At 47.3% G+C, this 16,444-nt stretch overlaps 1 protein-coding gene across 1 annotated transcript in view; it reads left to right on the forward strand.

Annotated features, from left to right (window-relative positions):
* LOC137636818 (PCI domain-containing protein 2-like) overlaps nucleotides 1–16,444 on the forward strand; it is a gene marked incomplete at its 5' end in the record, with an annotated part of 64,250 nt that overhangs the window by 11,328 nt on the left and 36,478 nt on the right. The window contains one exon of the mRNA XM_068369175.1: nucleotides 12,567–12,784. Coding sequence (XP_068225276.1) covers nucleotides 12,567–12,784 — 218 coding nt within the window. The remainder of the gene's footprint in view (nucleotides 1–12,566; nucleotides 12,785–16,444) is intronic.

The raw sequence follows: 16,444 nt of genomic DNA on the forward strand, positions 1-16,444 counted from the left end.
TTCCGCCCCCCTATTATTTTATAACATTTCCTATGATGATTATATATGACAGATCACTACCCCGGAGTCTCTAAAGGAATTGGTATTGAATATACCTTTATTTCCCGGCCCGGGGTCTACCCCACCCCGGGAAATCGGACACTATGTGTCTTAATTCCTTGTTATTGCATCCTTTTTTATACTCCCGGCTTGACCGGAATGGATGGCTATACTTTAGTTTCAAGTTAGACTTATGTTTAGGCCCGGGACCCCCGGTCCCGCCCCTATGTAAGAATATTACAGTTAAGCTCTAACCTTGCGTTAGTCCTATGTTAGGCCCGGGTCCTCCGGACCCACCCCTAAAAAAAAAAAAAAAAAAAAAAAAAAATTATTTTTATTTTTTACAGTTAAGCTCTAATCTTGTGTTAGACCTATGTTAGGCCCGGGTCCTCCGGACCCACCCCTACTTAAAGAATAGTACAGTTAAGCTCTAATCTTGTGTTAGACCTATGTTAGGCCCGGGTCCTCCGGACCCGCCCCTACTTAAAAGAATAGTACAGTTAAGCTCTATTCTTGTGTTAGACCTATGTTAGGCCACTTAAAGAATAGTACAGTCAAGCTCTAATCTTGTGTTAGACCTATGTTAGGCCCGGGTCCTCCAGACCCGCCCCTAATTAAGAGAATTACAGTTTCTCATATACTATTCTTTTTACAGATGGTGTATTGTCTGACGCCGGCCTGTGCAGCTGTTCTGCACCAGCCTTGTGGCCACTCCGTCTGCCGATCTCACGCCCCTTGTGGGGTTCAACTGGAAGACGTTGTGGTATGGCACCCGGATAACTGTGTGATTTGCTTCGACCTCATCACTACCCTTGGATCTGACTCGGTGAGTCCCGTTGGCTATATTGCCTTCTTATTTTATTTACTATTAGTAAGATATCTATGGTCTTGAAGGACCATTGGGAGTCTCCCTTTTATAATTCCCCCTATTATTTCAGGCATCCCCGGAGCAAAAGTCTGCGGCTCGGGCCACACTGAAGGTGTGGATTGGTGGGTTTGCCCGGAATGTAAAGTCTAAGCGGCCGTACGTCCTATCTGAGGACTACTGCACCATGGTTTACCCCAACGCCAAGTCTTCAGCTGCTGTGGCTAGGCATGTGGCAGCTCCCATCATTGCCCACATTGATGCCACTATAACGGGTCTCATCGACCCAGAGCAAGATCCATCGGACGCCCCCGGAGGTCTGGAGGACAATGTTGCCTCCATGAACCTGGACGTCGAACCAATGTTGCTAGACGAGCCGGATACAGGTAGGGTGGTAAGTGAGGCAGGTGTGTCCGGCGCTGAGATTCCTATCCTCAGCCCCGCTCTTTCTTCTTCTTCTGATCGCTCTTCCTTTCTTGGATTTTCTGGGGACCGTGATTCGTCTCAACGTTCATACCCGGTTCCCCCTAAGGATAAGTCTACTTCAAGGACCTTACCCAAAGCTCGCAAGCCTCACAAGACTTCTCATGGCTCTAAACATGGTACGAACCCGTCTTTAAAGACCTCTGGTTCCTCCTCTAAGTCTCACGACCCGGGAGTTCCTTCCGCCCCTCCTGCTGCTAGCCCGGGCCTTTCCGAATCAGCTATGCTTCGCATCGTGTCGGAGATGCAGGCAAAGTTGGTTTCGGAGATGCAGTCGAGGATGGACACGATGTTCTCTAACTTCGGTCAGAGAATTGGGGCTTTAGAGCAAGGAGCTCCGGAGAGAGTCCAAAGCTCTCTCATACCGGATGCCTCTAAGCTCCCGCCGTTTGCCAAGAACAACCCCTGGCGGATGGCTCTTCATTCCCCGTTCTCAGACGGAATGTTGACTCTGGAGGGCCTTGGCACTCGTCCTCTAGAGGACTTTGAATTCTTTCCTCCAGGTCTGGCATTTCCATTTCATGGTTATGCCAGACTTACCGAGGAAGCTTTAGTCCGATTAGACAAGGTCCCCAAAGAGACGGTCATCTTCCCGAAGGAGCAAGCCCAATCTGTTTGGGCCAGATTTTTGAATGACATCGGCTGCACTAACACCATGCTGACGCCTCATAAAAGCTCCTTTACGATGTTCTTAATGGACAAGACCACCTTGACTCCATGCGTCAATAAGGTGGCAGAGCTTGCCTTTCAATATGCTCTGGAGGAGAAGCCCTTGCCTCCCATCCGAGAGGTGGATCCAATCTCCCTCCTTCTTCCCTCAGGTATTGAGTGTTGGGACAACGTCCATACCACCTTTACCTCCGGCAAGCTTGCAGCAGACTGTGCCTCAGTCTTGTTTAGTGAGAAGCTTCCCCGTCTCCCGGAATCTCTCATTAAACAGGAATATGATTCCCGCCTACGTGTGGGCCGTACTCTAAACCTGGCCACATCCACGGAGTCGATAGCCTTGACTTACGATACGGAGAGTATTTTTAAGTCTCTCAACAAGGCTACGTTACAGTCGTTATATTATGACTTGTATGACTTCGCTACTGCTAAACGCAGATGTCGCAAGCATGTTCTAGCTGAGGCGACGATTAGGCATGAACCTAATAAACTCATCCGGTCCTCCTGTTGGGGTTCAAATCTCTTCCCCGAGGATCTCGTAGAGGAAGTCTTGGCGGAGGCCACTAGGGTTAATCAGAGCCTTAAAGCCCGTTGGGGTTTGACCCCTAAACGCAAGTATGACCCCGCAAATTATCAAGCCCGGGGTAGGAAGAAGCTTAGACCATATACCTCCACCCAGTTCAGGCAACAACAGAGTGCTTCATCCAACTTCCGGCTGCCTCTTCCTCCATCTTCTGTTGCCCCTGCACAGCCTTCCACCTCTCGGGCTCCTTCGGATGACTATGTCACCGTTCTGCTACCTAAGAGCCAGCTTTCTGGTGCTTCCGCCACTTCCCCTGCCTTTAACCAGTCCTACGAGGCTCATAGCTCTTCCCAGAGTTATGGTAGAGGTAGAGGCTACCACCGTGGCTCTAACCAGAACAAAGGCAGGGGAAGAGCCTTTCGCAGAGGAAAGAACTTCCGAGGCGGACGTGGAGGCAACTCCTCAAATCAATACTGAGGTGCAGCAGGTAGGGGGGAGGCTCTATGCCTTCCGCAACAAATGGAGGTTCAGTCCCTGGGCGTTCAGTATCATCTCCAAGGGACTAGGGTGGAGTTGGATTCAAGGACCTCCTCCTCCGAACAAATTTCGTCAACATTCCACTCCGGACCTGGTCGAATTTGTCCAGGATCTTTTACAAAAGAATGCCATACAAGAAACGAAACATCTGAAGTTTCAAGGTCGGCTGTTCAGTGTCCCGAAGAAGGATTCAGACAAGAGAAGAGTGATTCTAGATCTATCCCTTCTCAACTTGTCCATTCAATGCGACAAGTTTCGAATGCTTACCGTCTCGCAGGTGCGGACCTTACTTCCCCGTGGGGCCGTCACCACCTCTATCGATCTTACAGATGCCTACTATCACGTCCCGATAGCGAGACACTTCCGTCCGTACCTAGGCTTTCGCTTAGGGGACAAAAGTTACTCCTTCAAGGTGATGCCTTTCGGGCTCAACATTGCCCAAGGATCTTCACAAAGCTAGCAGAAGTCGCTGTTCAGGAACTCAGGAATCAAGGGATTCAAGTAGTAGCCTATCTGGACGACTGGCTCATTTGGTCAGACACCTCCCAAAATTGCCTAAAAGCCACTCACAAAGTCATCCATTATCTTCAATCTCTAGGCTTCCAGATCAACTTCAAGAAGTCCCGTCTTCTTCCAAAATCGAAGTTCCAATGGCTCGGCCTGCAATGGGATCTTATATCTCATACTCTGTGTCTTCCCAGACCCAAGAGGTTAGAGATTGCAAGGAACACCAAACGCTTTCTCAAAGACAAAGTAAGTTCCAGACGGCTTCAAGAGAAGATTCTGGGGTCCCTTCAGTTTGCCTCAGTGACGGATCTTCTTCTGAAGGCAAAATTGAAAGATATCAATCGTGTCTGGCGTTCGAGGGCGAACCGGAAGCTCCGGGACAGGAAAGTCCGCCTTCCTCCCATTCTACGGGAAAGACTTCTTCCTTGGACAAGAGCAAACAGTCTGTCAAAGTCAGTTCCCCTTCGATTTCCGCCCCCGGAATTAATCATTCACACAGACGCATCCCTATCAGGTTGGGGCGGCTATTCTCAGCTCAAGAAAGTTCAAGGTCTTTGGACTCCCTTGTTCCGCCATTTTCACATCAATGTGCTAGAGGCCATGGCAGTTCTTCTAACCCTGAAACGTCTCGCTCTTCCCAAGAAACAACACCTTCGTCTGGTCCTCGACAGCGAAGTGGTGGTCCGCTGCCTCAACAGAGGCGGGTCAAAGTCAGGGCCTCTGAACCATGTTCTAGTAGCCATATTCTCCTTAGCAGCCTCGAACCGTTGGCATCTTTCAGCTGTCCACCTGGCGGGAGTCCGGAATGTAGTGGCAGACACCCTGTCCCGGACCTCCCCTCTAGAATCGGAATGGTCACTCGATCTAAAGTCATTTCGGTGGATTCTCTCTCAGGTTCCCGGTCTCCAAGTGGACCTCTTCGCCACGGAATCCAACCACAAATTGAGAGTATATGTGGCTCCCAATCTAGACCCTCAGGCTTACGCCAGAGACGCCATGTCACAGAATTGGGACAACAGGGAAAAGATTTATCTCTTTCCCCCGGTGAATCTTTTGCTGAAAGTTCTAGACAAACTGAGATCCTTCAAGGGACAAGTAGCCTTGGTCGCACCCAACTGGCCCAAATATGCGGTGATAAATCACAATTAAACACAATATGTGTAATGTCTAGAGAAATATGACGACTTAATAATGAACTAAAAATGAAATACTCTATGAAGCTTTAAAAGATAAACTATTCGTTGCACCCGTACACATACACACACAACGTATTTATATAATTAATAATAATGTCTATAGAAGAACTGTATGAAAACTATGATATCATGTAACATATTATGAAGATATTTTGAATAAGAAATTACATAAACAATACACCTTGTTTTTTGTATCTGCGCAATCTCTCGATACGGTATCGGGACGTTGATATCAGCTGATCACAACCAAAGGTAAAAAAAATAATAGGTAATTGTTGATTATTGAAGTAAGAAAATATTGATAAAATATGACTTAAGATTACTGAATCATGACGCAGCATAATAAATCTAAGGAAACTTCACCTTTAAGTTCAACATGTGTCTCTCGGTCCCTATCTCTGTCGTATGTCAACGACTGCCTGTATTACTTACGGTAAAGCTGGAAAACGAGCCACAAGAATTTTAAAAAGGGTTACCCACCCACCTGCTAACTCGTGGGGCTGGGAGGTAGCCGGCTACCCCGCTCACTCGCACACCAGGGTTGAGTACCCACTTTGCTTTTGACTTGGTGGTAAACGGACGTTACCGCTCTCCTCTCAACTTGCTTATTGACTTGTTTTGCTTTTAACGCTTTTACTTTTGCAGTTTGTGTGTTCTTGACCGTTCTTATGCGCACTTGTCCAAAACTGTAGGGCTGCTCCTGCTAGACTTTCATGTCCTCCGTTGAGACGGACGCGCACTCGTTTCCATCCTGCAGAGGGTAACGTTGTGATCAGGGCAGCACCTGTCTTGAGTGTCGGGAGTGGTCTGCCTCCCATTGGGAGAGGTTTGGGCGGCGGCGCAAGAAGAAGTCCAAGAGAGATTCTTCACCTTCCGGGTCTTCCTTGAAGTCGAAGAAACCTCAGACTTCCTCCTTGACTCCCCAATCTCTTCCTGAAACTTCTGATTGATCGATCTCTTCTGGGGAACGATCGAACAGATGCGAATGCCAGCTAACACCAGGCCAACCTGCCCTAGAGAAGCACTTCTGCACCTTTCCTTGGGCAGAGCCTGTTCTTTCTCTGATATTTTGTAGGTTTGGCCGTCACTGGGTATGACCGGTCCCCCGTCAAAGGAGGCAGTGCTGTAACTCCTTCAACTTGGTGCCAAGAGGTAGCTTACACCGGCTTTCTCCAAGGTGGAGCTTCCTTCACTGACGAGTGCAGACCAGTGTGACCCCAGAGTATCGGTTACCTTTGCTGCCGAATGGTCTCGCCCTTTGTCTTTGCCTGCTACTGCTGCTGCTGCAGAAAACTGCGCTCTCCCCCATACTGAGCCGATTCTTCCGTTGGGGATGGAGCACAGTCCAAGGCAGGTCTCCTGTGGGTGGACATTTTTCTCGTTCGAGAGTGAGGTCCTTCCTGGAGGTCCTGCTCCAGAGAAATTCCAAATGTCATCGTATCTCTCCCCTGACACCTTTGGAGCAGGTCTCCTCTGTGGAGAAACCTCAGGGCGCTGACGAGCTCCTATCAGTACTTCCAAAGACTGACAATACTCTCCCTCGCCTGCCTTGTCATTCACCAGCTTGTCGTCATTCGTCAGCATCTCGTCATTCGCCAGCATCTCGTCATTTACCAGCATTTCGTCATTTGCCAGCATCTCAGCATTCACCAACTTGTTGTTTTATCTAGCCCTCCTGTTTCACCCTATCATCTGTCGGCCCACAAGCGCCGATCATCGGGGACGGATCGTCACTTGCCAAGGCGTGATCATCATTCTCTCTCTTTGATTCTTTCCAGGTCGCATCGTAATCGTCGCTCGCCAGCTCTGGATAATCGACCTATGCATGATTGCCGCAGAGACAACACCCATTGTCCTCCTCGTTAAAGTCTGCTTCCCCGTCAGCGATCTTTGCTCCATCAAGAGGATCCTCCTGTATATAGGTTCAGTTCTGACCTTTCTTGCCTAAGGGAGACTCTTTCCCCCTGAGCTATGCTTGTTTCCTTCATTTCAGGGTCCAGATCCTCCCTCCCTAAGAAGAAGTGTCTCCCTCCGTGCTCGTGGGGGCTATCCACCTCCGAAGGAACTTCAGCAAGGCGGACGTCCAGTTCCGTTCCCTTCCAAGAGGGAACCGTCGGAAACCCAGCAACCTTCCACTTTGAGGGCATCTAGCTCATCCAAGCGTGAGCTAGAGTAGATGCTGGTGCCAATTGTACCGGGTAGAGAATCTAACCTTAATACCTTTCAGACTCTAAGACCTAAAGCTCCTGCTCCTAGCCTTGCAAGGGATCTTCCTGTTATCTCTACATTCGAGGAGGAACCCTTGTGGTTTAACGCCCTGGTCAAAGCAGTGTGTCAGGCTGCTACGGAGGTGCTTCCTCCGGCGCAGTCGGTAGCCAGCCCACCGAGATTCCTCTGGAAACGTCGGCTCCTCCGTCTAGAGCCTCCCTCCCGTCTTACCCCAGACTGAAGTCCGCAAGGCCAGTCCAATCCAGGCTCACTTCACCTAGGAAGATCATTTCACCCCTCAAGAGGAAGAGGGGAGTAGCTGAGACGGGTGTACGGAAGTACAGTACAGCAAGATTTCTTGCAGGTATAATTGACGCTGAAAATGACAACAAAGAAGAAGAAATACCCTTCATCCGTGCCTCAATTTCCTAGAGAGATATCTTTAACAGACTCTTTCCGCCTCTGCCCATCGAGGTAGTTCCATCGGAACTATGTCCAGTTACCAAAAGGATGATACAGCCCGATGTAATTCCTTCACCAAGAAAAGAACTGCCGTCATCGACGAGAAAAGAACACTCCAGGTCTTTGCTCCTGGAAGTGTACCTTCCATCACGCAGGGAGTCAAAGGATGCGAAGACAATCCCGAAGTCCTCGGCAAGGGCTTCTAGGCTTCAGCAAGAGAAGACTTGGTGGTCCTCCCCTTTACTTACATGGACATCAGCAAGTGACTTGTCTTCCGCTACCACTCCTGACGATTTCCACCAACCCTGGGCTCGTATGGGTGAGAGCTCATGGGTGGGAGTCAGCTAAGACAAAGAGGGTTATTATCTCCTTAAGGGTTCTAGTCCTAAGCTCATGGAGGCTGAGCAATGGGTGTCAGAACACACCTTCTGGCAGGTCTTGGCCTTCATGAGGCCGTCAACGGCTTGTCTGATCCAGCGACGGCCCCTCAAGTGGGGAAAGACACAGACCTGAATCATGTCTACAGCACTCATAGACCTCCCAAACCCAGTGCAGCTTTGCTCTGGTCTAAGGGGTTGACAAGTGCCCGAAGGAAGGCGTTTGCCCAAGTTACCAGCTCCTCCAGTTCACTCCGTACGGGCTCATCCTTGAAGCTTCTTTTGCTGCGGTTTGCGCAGCAGAAGTATTATGAGGTCTCCAACGAACGCTTTCCAGCCCTGCCTCTGGACCACTGTAGAGGCACAGACTAGAGGAGTCTCCTTTAAGAGACTCTTCGGACTCTCTCTCTTTCTCTGTGTCAGAGATCATTAACCAAGAGAGGATTGCAAAGTATGCCATGCAGGCTACTTCGTGGCTTGATCTTTAGTTGGGGGTCTGTGGAACTCCTCATTAGGACCAAAGACTGGTCTAAGGAGACCACAAGGAAGTCGATGAAAACCTTTCTGGTAATGGGATGGGAACCATGACCATCGAGTTCCTTTCCCACCAGTTGGTTAACCTACGGTCTTATACGATACTTCTATGAAGGACTCTATAATAGAAAGGTTCAACTCAAGGGTTCCTTTCTGTTCGTGCTGGAAGATGTTGAGCGGGTGGCAGGGTCCAATCACGATTTCCTTCTCCATAGAGCCCTCATATCTCGGCCCTGTCGTCCTCCTCTGCCACAGGAGAAGCAGCTGCAAATTGCAAAACCGGCGACAAATAGGACTACAATGACGGCAACTTCTACATCCCAGAGGGTGTCGAAGAAGCCCTCTCCAGCCAAGGAGCGGAAGGGCTCTAAGTCCTCCCTGGAGGTAAAGGCAGCAGAGGGAGCGGCTAAGGCCGCACCCGCTAGGACGGGCAATCCTCCCACTTGTCCACCAGTAGAGGGATGCCTGCAAAGCCGCTGGCAGAGGTGGCTGCAACTTATGGCGGAACCTTGGACAGCCGCCATGATTCTTTCAGGTTATCACATCCTGTTCATTCAATCTCTCCCTCCTCTTACTTGGGATCCAGTCCCATCAAGCTCCTATGCGAAGGGATCCGCGAACGAGCTGGCCCTTCAGGACGAAGTCCAGACCATGTTAGAGAAAGGTGCTCTCCAAGAGGTCCTTATCGGGCCCCCAGGCTTCTTCAGTCGACTCTTCTTGTGAAAGAAGCATTCGGAGGCTGGAGACCAGTCATCAACTTTCAGCTCTGAACAAGTTTGTCAGACAAACTCCATTCAGCATGGAGACTGCAGACAAGGTCAGACAAGTGGTAAGACCGCTGGACTTCATGTGCACTCTGGATCTCAGGGACGCATCTTTCCAGATCCCAGTCCATCCGTCTTCAAGGAAGTATCTAAGGAACATACTCGACAACAAGCAATACCAGTTCAAAGTGCTGTGCTTTGGTCTTCCACGGCACCCCAGGTCTTCACGGGAGTGTTCGCCTAGTGTCATCTTAGGCTCACGGGATTGGCATCGGTCTTCTAAGATATCTGGATGACTGGTTGGTCCTAGCAAACTTGGTGGTAACCCTTCTTCAACACCGAAACAGACTTCTGGCTCTTTGACAAGATCTGACAATTATGGTAAACCTCGAGAAGTCCTCCCTGCTTCCCTCTCAAAGACTGGTATACCTAGGTATGATCATTGACACCGACCAACAGAAAATCTTCCCATCAGACGAGAAGTTTCAAGATAATGAGACCCTTCATCAGAAGAGGAGAACTACCAGCCCAGCAATGGTTGTGTCTCATAGGTCGCCTATCGTCCCTGACCCGTCTAGTGCCCAATGCCTGCCTCAGGATTCGATCCATCCAATGGTGGCTGAAGTCCAGGTAGAATCAGTCCAACAATTCTCCGGACATCCTAATCCCCATAGGTCTATAGGAGCAGACTGACCTCAAATGGTGGGTTGAAGACGAGAACCTCCACAGGGTGTTGGCCTTCTTGTTCTTCCCCCGGAATTGATGCTCTATTCAAATGGATCAAAATCATAATGGGGGGGGGGTTGCTGCATATGCTGCATCACACAGTCTCCGGCCTTTGGTATCAGCACATAAGTCTCTTAGAGATGAGGGTTGCCTTCCTAGCCCTCCAACAGTTCCAGCAGTTCCTGGTGGGTCATTTTATGGTGTTGATGAGCGACAACACCACATTAGTGGCTTACATAAACAAACAAGGCGGTACTTTTCGCAGCCCCTATGCCATCTAGCAGTAGAGATACTGAGATGGACAGAAGACAATTCACTGTCCCTATCGGCTCGCTTCATTCCGGGCAAGAGGACTGTGCTTGCAGAGAATCTGAGCAGAGTGACTGAGATAGTGGTCTTTGAGTCATCTAGTAGCTAACAAATTCCTGACTTTGTGGGGTTCCCCAACTGTGGACCTGTATGCAACGTCCCTTAACTTTAGGCTCCCGAGTTGCTGCTACCCATTCCTGGATCTCCAGGGTCTCGGGCAAGATGCATCCCAACAATGGTAGGACAACTTCGATATCTACGCCTTTCCCCCAAACTGTCTCATGAGAAGAGTACTCAGCAAGATCAGAGTATCCAACAACCTCTCTCTGACTCTCATAGCTCTGCTATGTCACCATGCAGAGTGGTTTGGAGCTTCCAAGAGAATTCCATCCACGACACGATCTACTCAAACAGCCACACGTGAACATCTTCCACAAAGCCGTAGTTACGCTATGACTTCACGCATTGAGATTATCCAGCATCTCCTGACTGAGAGAGATTTTCTTGTTGCGAAAAGGATGACTGGACACCTTTGACGCTCTTTGTCTTAAGTCTACCAGGGTAAGTCGACTGTCTTCTGTGGTTGGTGTTGTGGAAGGGATATCTCTCCCCTCGATGCCACTATTCCAACAATAGCGGAGTTCTTTGTGTACCTTCGGGAAGAAATTCTCCTCTCGGTTTTGGCAGTGAAAGGTTACCACTCAGTCTTGAGTCTTGCCTTCAAGCTGAAAGGAGAAGATATTTCATCCTCATTGGAATTTTCTCTCCTCTTACAAAGCTTCAAGCTTACCGGACCCCAGTTAGAAGTTAGACCTCCTCTGTGGAACGTGGTTCGCTTCCTTTAGTCTCTGAAGGTTGCTCCCCTATGAACCATAACGCCAGAATACAAATCGCCATCTCACTCTGAAGATGTTGTTCCTACTCGCCATTGCTTTGGCCAAAAGAGTTAAGCATGGCCTTTCATATGACGCCCATTCAAGGGATGTGGGGAAGTAATTCTCAACTTTGTCCCTGAGTTTGCAGATCCTAGGATCAGGCCCTTCTGGACTGGGAGTCTTTGTTATGTAACCAATGACCCAGATCAACTGTTACTATGTCCAATAAGGAGTGTAAAGTGTTTCCTCTAAAGAACATTAGCAGCTCGCCCCCGAGTGTCAGCACTCTTCGTCAGCACAGGGAAGGTCAAGAGGAGGGTCATGAAGAACACCATCTCTGCGTGGATTTATAAGGTCATTGGCCTAGCACTGAATCCCGATCCTCCTCCAACATGATGACCCAGAGCTCATGACGTTTGAGGTATTGCAACATCTCTAATGTTCAAGAGAAACTACTCTGTGACTTAGTTATTGCAAGTGGGTGTGTGGAAGCGTTAGACGACCTTAACCACCCACTACCTGCAAGACGGGACTCACAGGAATATGGAGACGTTCTCCATTGGTCTTTTGGTAGGTGCATAAGTGGTTTAAATACCTGGATGGTTGAATGCTAAGGTTTCCCTGGATTATTCTGGGATGAATGTGTAAGAATGACTGGCTCTTTTTTTTTTTTATCTTCTCTCTTGGGGAATCAGCACCCAAGGTCCTCGGCAAAGCTGGCCTCACCTATGTGCCGGTAAAACCATTTTCCTTGTGTAACTTAATTATAGAAATAATACTTGTTGCATCCCCAATACCTGTAGCAAGAGGGATTGGGTAATGTTTAAGGTACTCTCGGAAGATTCCTACGACTCTGAGAACTCTCACCTAGACCACTCATATTGCTAGTATCACAAGCACCCAACTTGCATAAGTCGCTGGCCGTGTGTAGCACAGTGTTTAGTTAGATATAAGGGTTTCTTCCAGTTACGTACAGAGCCTGTACGGAGAGAACCCCGGGTTTCTCCGTACGGACTCTGTATGTAACTGGAAGAAACCCTTACACCTAACTAAACACTGTGCTACACATGGCGGGGTCAATGCCAAGATGCCAGTTGGTACATATTTCCACCCTCTTAAAGGGAAAGTCACCCCTATAAATAACATATGGTTTGTATTACTGTAGTGACGGAACAAATGACAAATTTGAAAGTAATTTGTATTTTTCATAATGATACAAACTTGTAGCTATTTATACAGATTAACCCACCTGAACCTGTCCCCCTAGAAGTCCTGCATGCAAGCAAAGTGGGTTCTCAACTCGGGTGTGTGAGTGAGTGGGGTAGCCAGCAACCCCTCCCCCCTTGCTAACTAGCTGGTGGGTGGTTAACCCTTGCTAAAAGTCTAGTGCCTTATCTTCCAGCTTTGAAGGAAGTAATGTTGTGTAAATTACTTTCAAATTTGTCCTATTAAACCTTCAAATACTGTTTAGTAAGTGTATGTTCTTTCCTTGCAGGCGTGCTGGTGAAGATTGTACTAAAAGATGGGGCTTGCTGTATCTTGTTAATCAGTTCTTCAAGATTTATTTCAAGATTAACAAACTGAATTTGTGCAAGCCTATGATACGTGCAATTGAAGCACAGTCTTTTAAGGATAGGTATTCATTGTCTCAGCTTATCACATATAAATATTACACTGGAAGAAAATATATGTTTGATTCTGACTTCAAATCAGGTGAGTTGTACTGTATTTAAATTATTCCCATGAATCTTATCTGAGGTTTATGTGCAATGTCTATTTAGAAAGAGATTCAGCAACAAATTTGAAAATACAAGAATTTTTCCCTAGCCAGTATGATAGCCTTACAGTACATATTTTAAACTCTGCTAAGGTGACCTGGTGCAAGTGAACTGATCCCAAGCCAACATAGCTCATTCTTTCTAAGTCTAGAATTTTGACAAAGTTTTGATTTTATCAATGTACCATATTTGCTTCTATTTCATTAGATTATTTGTTTGGATTCACTCTCTTAATGGATTATATAGGTACGGGTATGTGTCAAGAATATGTGCAGGTGTTTTTTATTTGAAAATTGCAACTTTTATTATCTTCCTAAAGTGATCTCCATTCTAATGTTTTCTTTACCAGGGCATGAATCTTCCATTAAAAGTCTTTTAGTATTGAAAGGTAACCATGATTTGTTCCTATCCGTATACAATCTTTTTGTCTTTTAAGATAAATGTCTTCAGCAGAGCTGTAATTGGTATTGAAATCATTACCAGAGTAGTTAACGACAGGTAGTTGGTGCTGTTGAGTATCCCCTACCACTCTACTATCAAAGAATCTTCATTTTTGTCTCCGGCCACAATGAGTACATACTGATGCCTCCTATCCAAGGCTGTTTTAATCTTTTCTTCTTTACATTTTATTTGAATGGTGGATTTTGGGTTGGTTTTAATAATGAAACAATGCATAAAATTGCATGCCGGTGTAAGAATGGACGATCATTGTTTTAAGACTAAATCAGCTCTTAATACATGCTCATTGTGCTTTTGGGGCCATGAATGTTTGTTATTATTCCTACATACCAAGTGCAGATCATGGCCTCTTGTGAAGGGCAGGCATATTCCTTGAGGGGCAGGAAGCTTAAGTCTTCTCTGATGTCATTCTTGTCAATAGGCTACCCAAGACATTGTTAAAGAGGCTCTTAGCACTTTGCCCTCATCCTCAAGTTTGCTGATCACTGAATACTGAAGCTTATGGGTATAGGACCTGGCTTGGCTCAGGGATTTATGAGCAGAGAGAACTTGGATCTACATCCTCAAGTGTTTTTAGGGTTTTTAAAGTGTGAGGTGATCACCGCACTTGAACATGCTGAAAGTTCTTTCCTGCAGACCTAAGAAAGCAGGATAGAGACTGTTGTTCTTGCTCTTCTGAGTGACAAGAGCCTCCTTGCATGTGCGAAAAGAAGGTGAATTGGGTTTTTTCTCGTCATCCACCTTCTCCATGAGCCTGAGATTGTACTCCTCATGTACGATCACCAGGCGCACAAGTTCATCAAGCATGATATCTATACTCACAATCTGCATACGTAAAAGGTCCTTCATTCCATTCCCACGCTCTCGGTCTCTTCTTACCCGGTCTCCATCCTCCCAGTCTTCATGCTCCCAGTCTCTTTATGCTCTACCACTGACTATGCAATTACATAATGGATTAAATTAAGAGTATTGTGGTCTTCTCAAATTAGTACACCACGGATCAGGACACTAACCCTGAAGACCACTTGTGTTCAGACGCCAAGTGACAGGACCCCACGAGCTTCGACTTCTCGAGACCCGGATTCCAGTTTCTCCAGAGATTCCGACCCTTGGGTACCTGTTCCTCCCATGTTGATGACAGACATCACACTGCCTTCCATTGCATTTATATTCTACCATGTCCAACATGGCAAGACCGGTCCAAGACTTAAGGGTTCCCCCCAGGCATAGGCCGGTCTGTATCTAGTGATCCTCCATGTAGAGATTGTCCCTCTTGGTAGGATCATTGTACACGTTGTCATGATGGGGTATAACAGGCAATTTCTATATGATTGGGATTGCCTTCTGGTCTTTTTTCACTATCTGGGGAGCATGGTTAATTGGGAGATGTCAAGTCTCACACCCAAGCAGAGGTTGAAGTATATGGGGATGCTGATCACATCAGCAAGTTCACTGAGGTAGCACAACCACTCTGTACAGACAGAACTTGATGCTCGATGTTGGTAAAGTATTCTCAGCTACTTCTTATTGGGCACCCCCCTCAGAGATTCCGTCAATGGTGTTGGAGAATCACTGTTTGACCTCCAGAGGTATCCTGTTCTGTCCTGTTCCAGGGGGACAGGAGGTATGGGCTGACTTTATCTAGTGCTTGGGCCAAGAAAACCTCACCAGGGGAATACCTCTCGACTCCCTATCCCCTCCAGAAATGCAGCTGTTCTTGGATGTGTCGAAGAAGGGGTGAGGTTTTCACCTGGTCACATGAGGTATGTGCTGCTTGACCTTGGTCTGGTACCATTAGAGGTGAGAGTTCATGCAATGTCTTGTGTTCATTCATGAGTGCAATAAACTTAAAAAGTGTTACAGGGGGATGTCCTTGGTTATAGCCTAGCAATTTGGCTCTCATCAAGGATTTAGGCCATCCCTGGAGCTGCCATAACTGGACCTTACTCTAATGGCCTTCGACAGGGTGAATCATTATATTTGTGGATCTTAAATTTCTTCCATTTCCAGCCGGTTGAAAAATTTCTTATTGCCAGCACTTGGTCTGAAGAGGAGATCATAAATGCTAGATGGTAATGGTCCATCACCTCTTCCCATTAACTCCTCATAGTTCCCACAGACTGGAAAAACAGTATAGAAGGCATGTACTTTCCAGTCCTTGGGGCTTTGCCCATGAAATAATCTTTTTTGGCCTTAAGCCATGTCATCCTGATTGAAGTTCCTCATTGGCAGCTTCTACTTGGGATATTTCTGCAAGTGATATACCAGAGAAATTTTACCTTAGAGGTATCAACGGAGTTCTAACCTCCCGAGCGAATATCCCGAGAGATATCATGTACTGTATATAACAGGGGTGTGTTAATAATAAGCCATGGTTATCCTTCCGCGCACAGAGTTGACCTTGTCTTGAAAGATAAGGGGATAGGGTAGGATATGTGAGTGAGAGAGCCATTACAACTCCTGATCTCAATGTGCTGCAGCTAACACGTTTCCCATTGAACATTTAAAAGGTAGTAGGTTGGCCAGGACACCAGCCACCCGTTTAGGTACTACCGGTAGAGAGTTATGGGGTCCTTTGACTGGATTCTTCTCTCTGGTTATGGTTCATTTTCATTTTGCTTACACATACACTGAATAGTCTGGGCTATTCTTCACGTATTATCCTCTGTCCTCATACACCTGACAACACTTAGATTCCCAAACAATTCCCCCCAGATGCTGAAGCCTGGATGAAGATGGGGTGGCTTAGGGATTAGCAGTTGGGCTCTAATGAACAGTGGGAACTACTTTCCCACTGGACCTCGGCGCCCAATTGTTGATCCAACTAAATCAGTCAGCACTTTCTCTTTTCCTTTTGGTTATTTAATTTATTCCCCATCTCTTCCTTTCGGACTTGAACTTGTTAACGACTTTGGCTTATTTGATTATACTTTGGCTACTGCTTTGGATTTGGCACGGTGTGGGATGGACGGCATTCCATCTCAACCTGTGCCAATTTAGAAGCCGCCACCCTCTGGCAGACCCAGTCTGTTAAGAGTCGGGCTCCAGTGATCCGGTTGTAAGTCACTCATATTTGCGGGTAATGGGTGACGCCAGGCATTAGAGTTGCCGGTGGAAGGGGTTAACCACCCTCACT

Source organism: Palaemon carinicauda, unplaced genomic scaffold, assembly GCF_036898095.1.
Source record: "Palaemon carinicauda isolate YSFRI2023 unplaced genomic scaffold, ASM3689809v2 scaffold4, whole genome shotgun sequence".
Classification (NCBI taxonomy): Eukaryota; Metazoa; Arthropoda; class Malacostraca; order Decapoda; family Palaemonidae; genus Palaemon; species Palaemon carinicauda.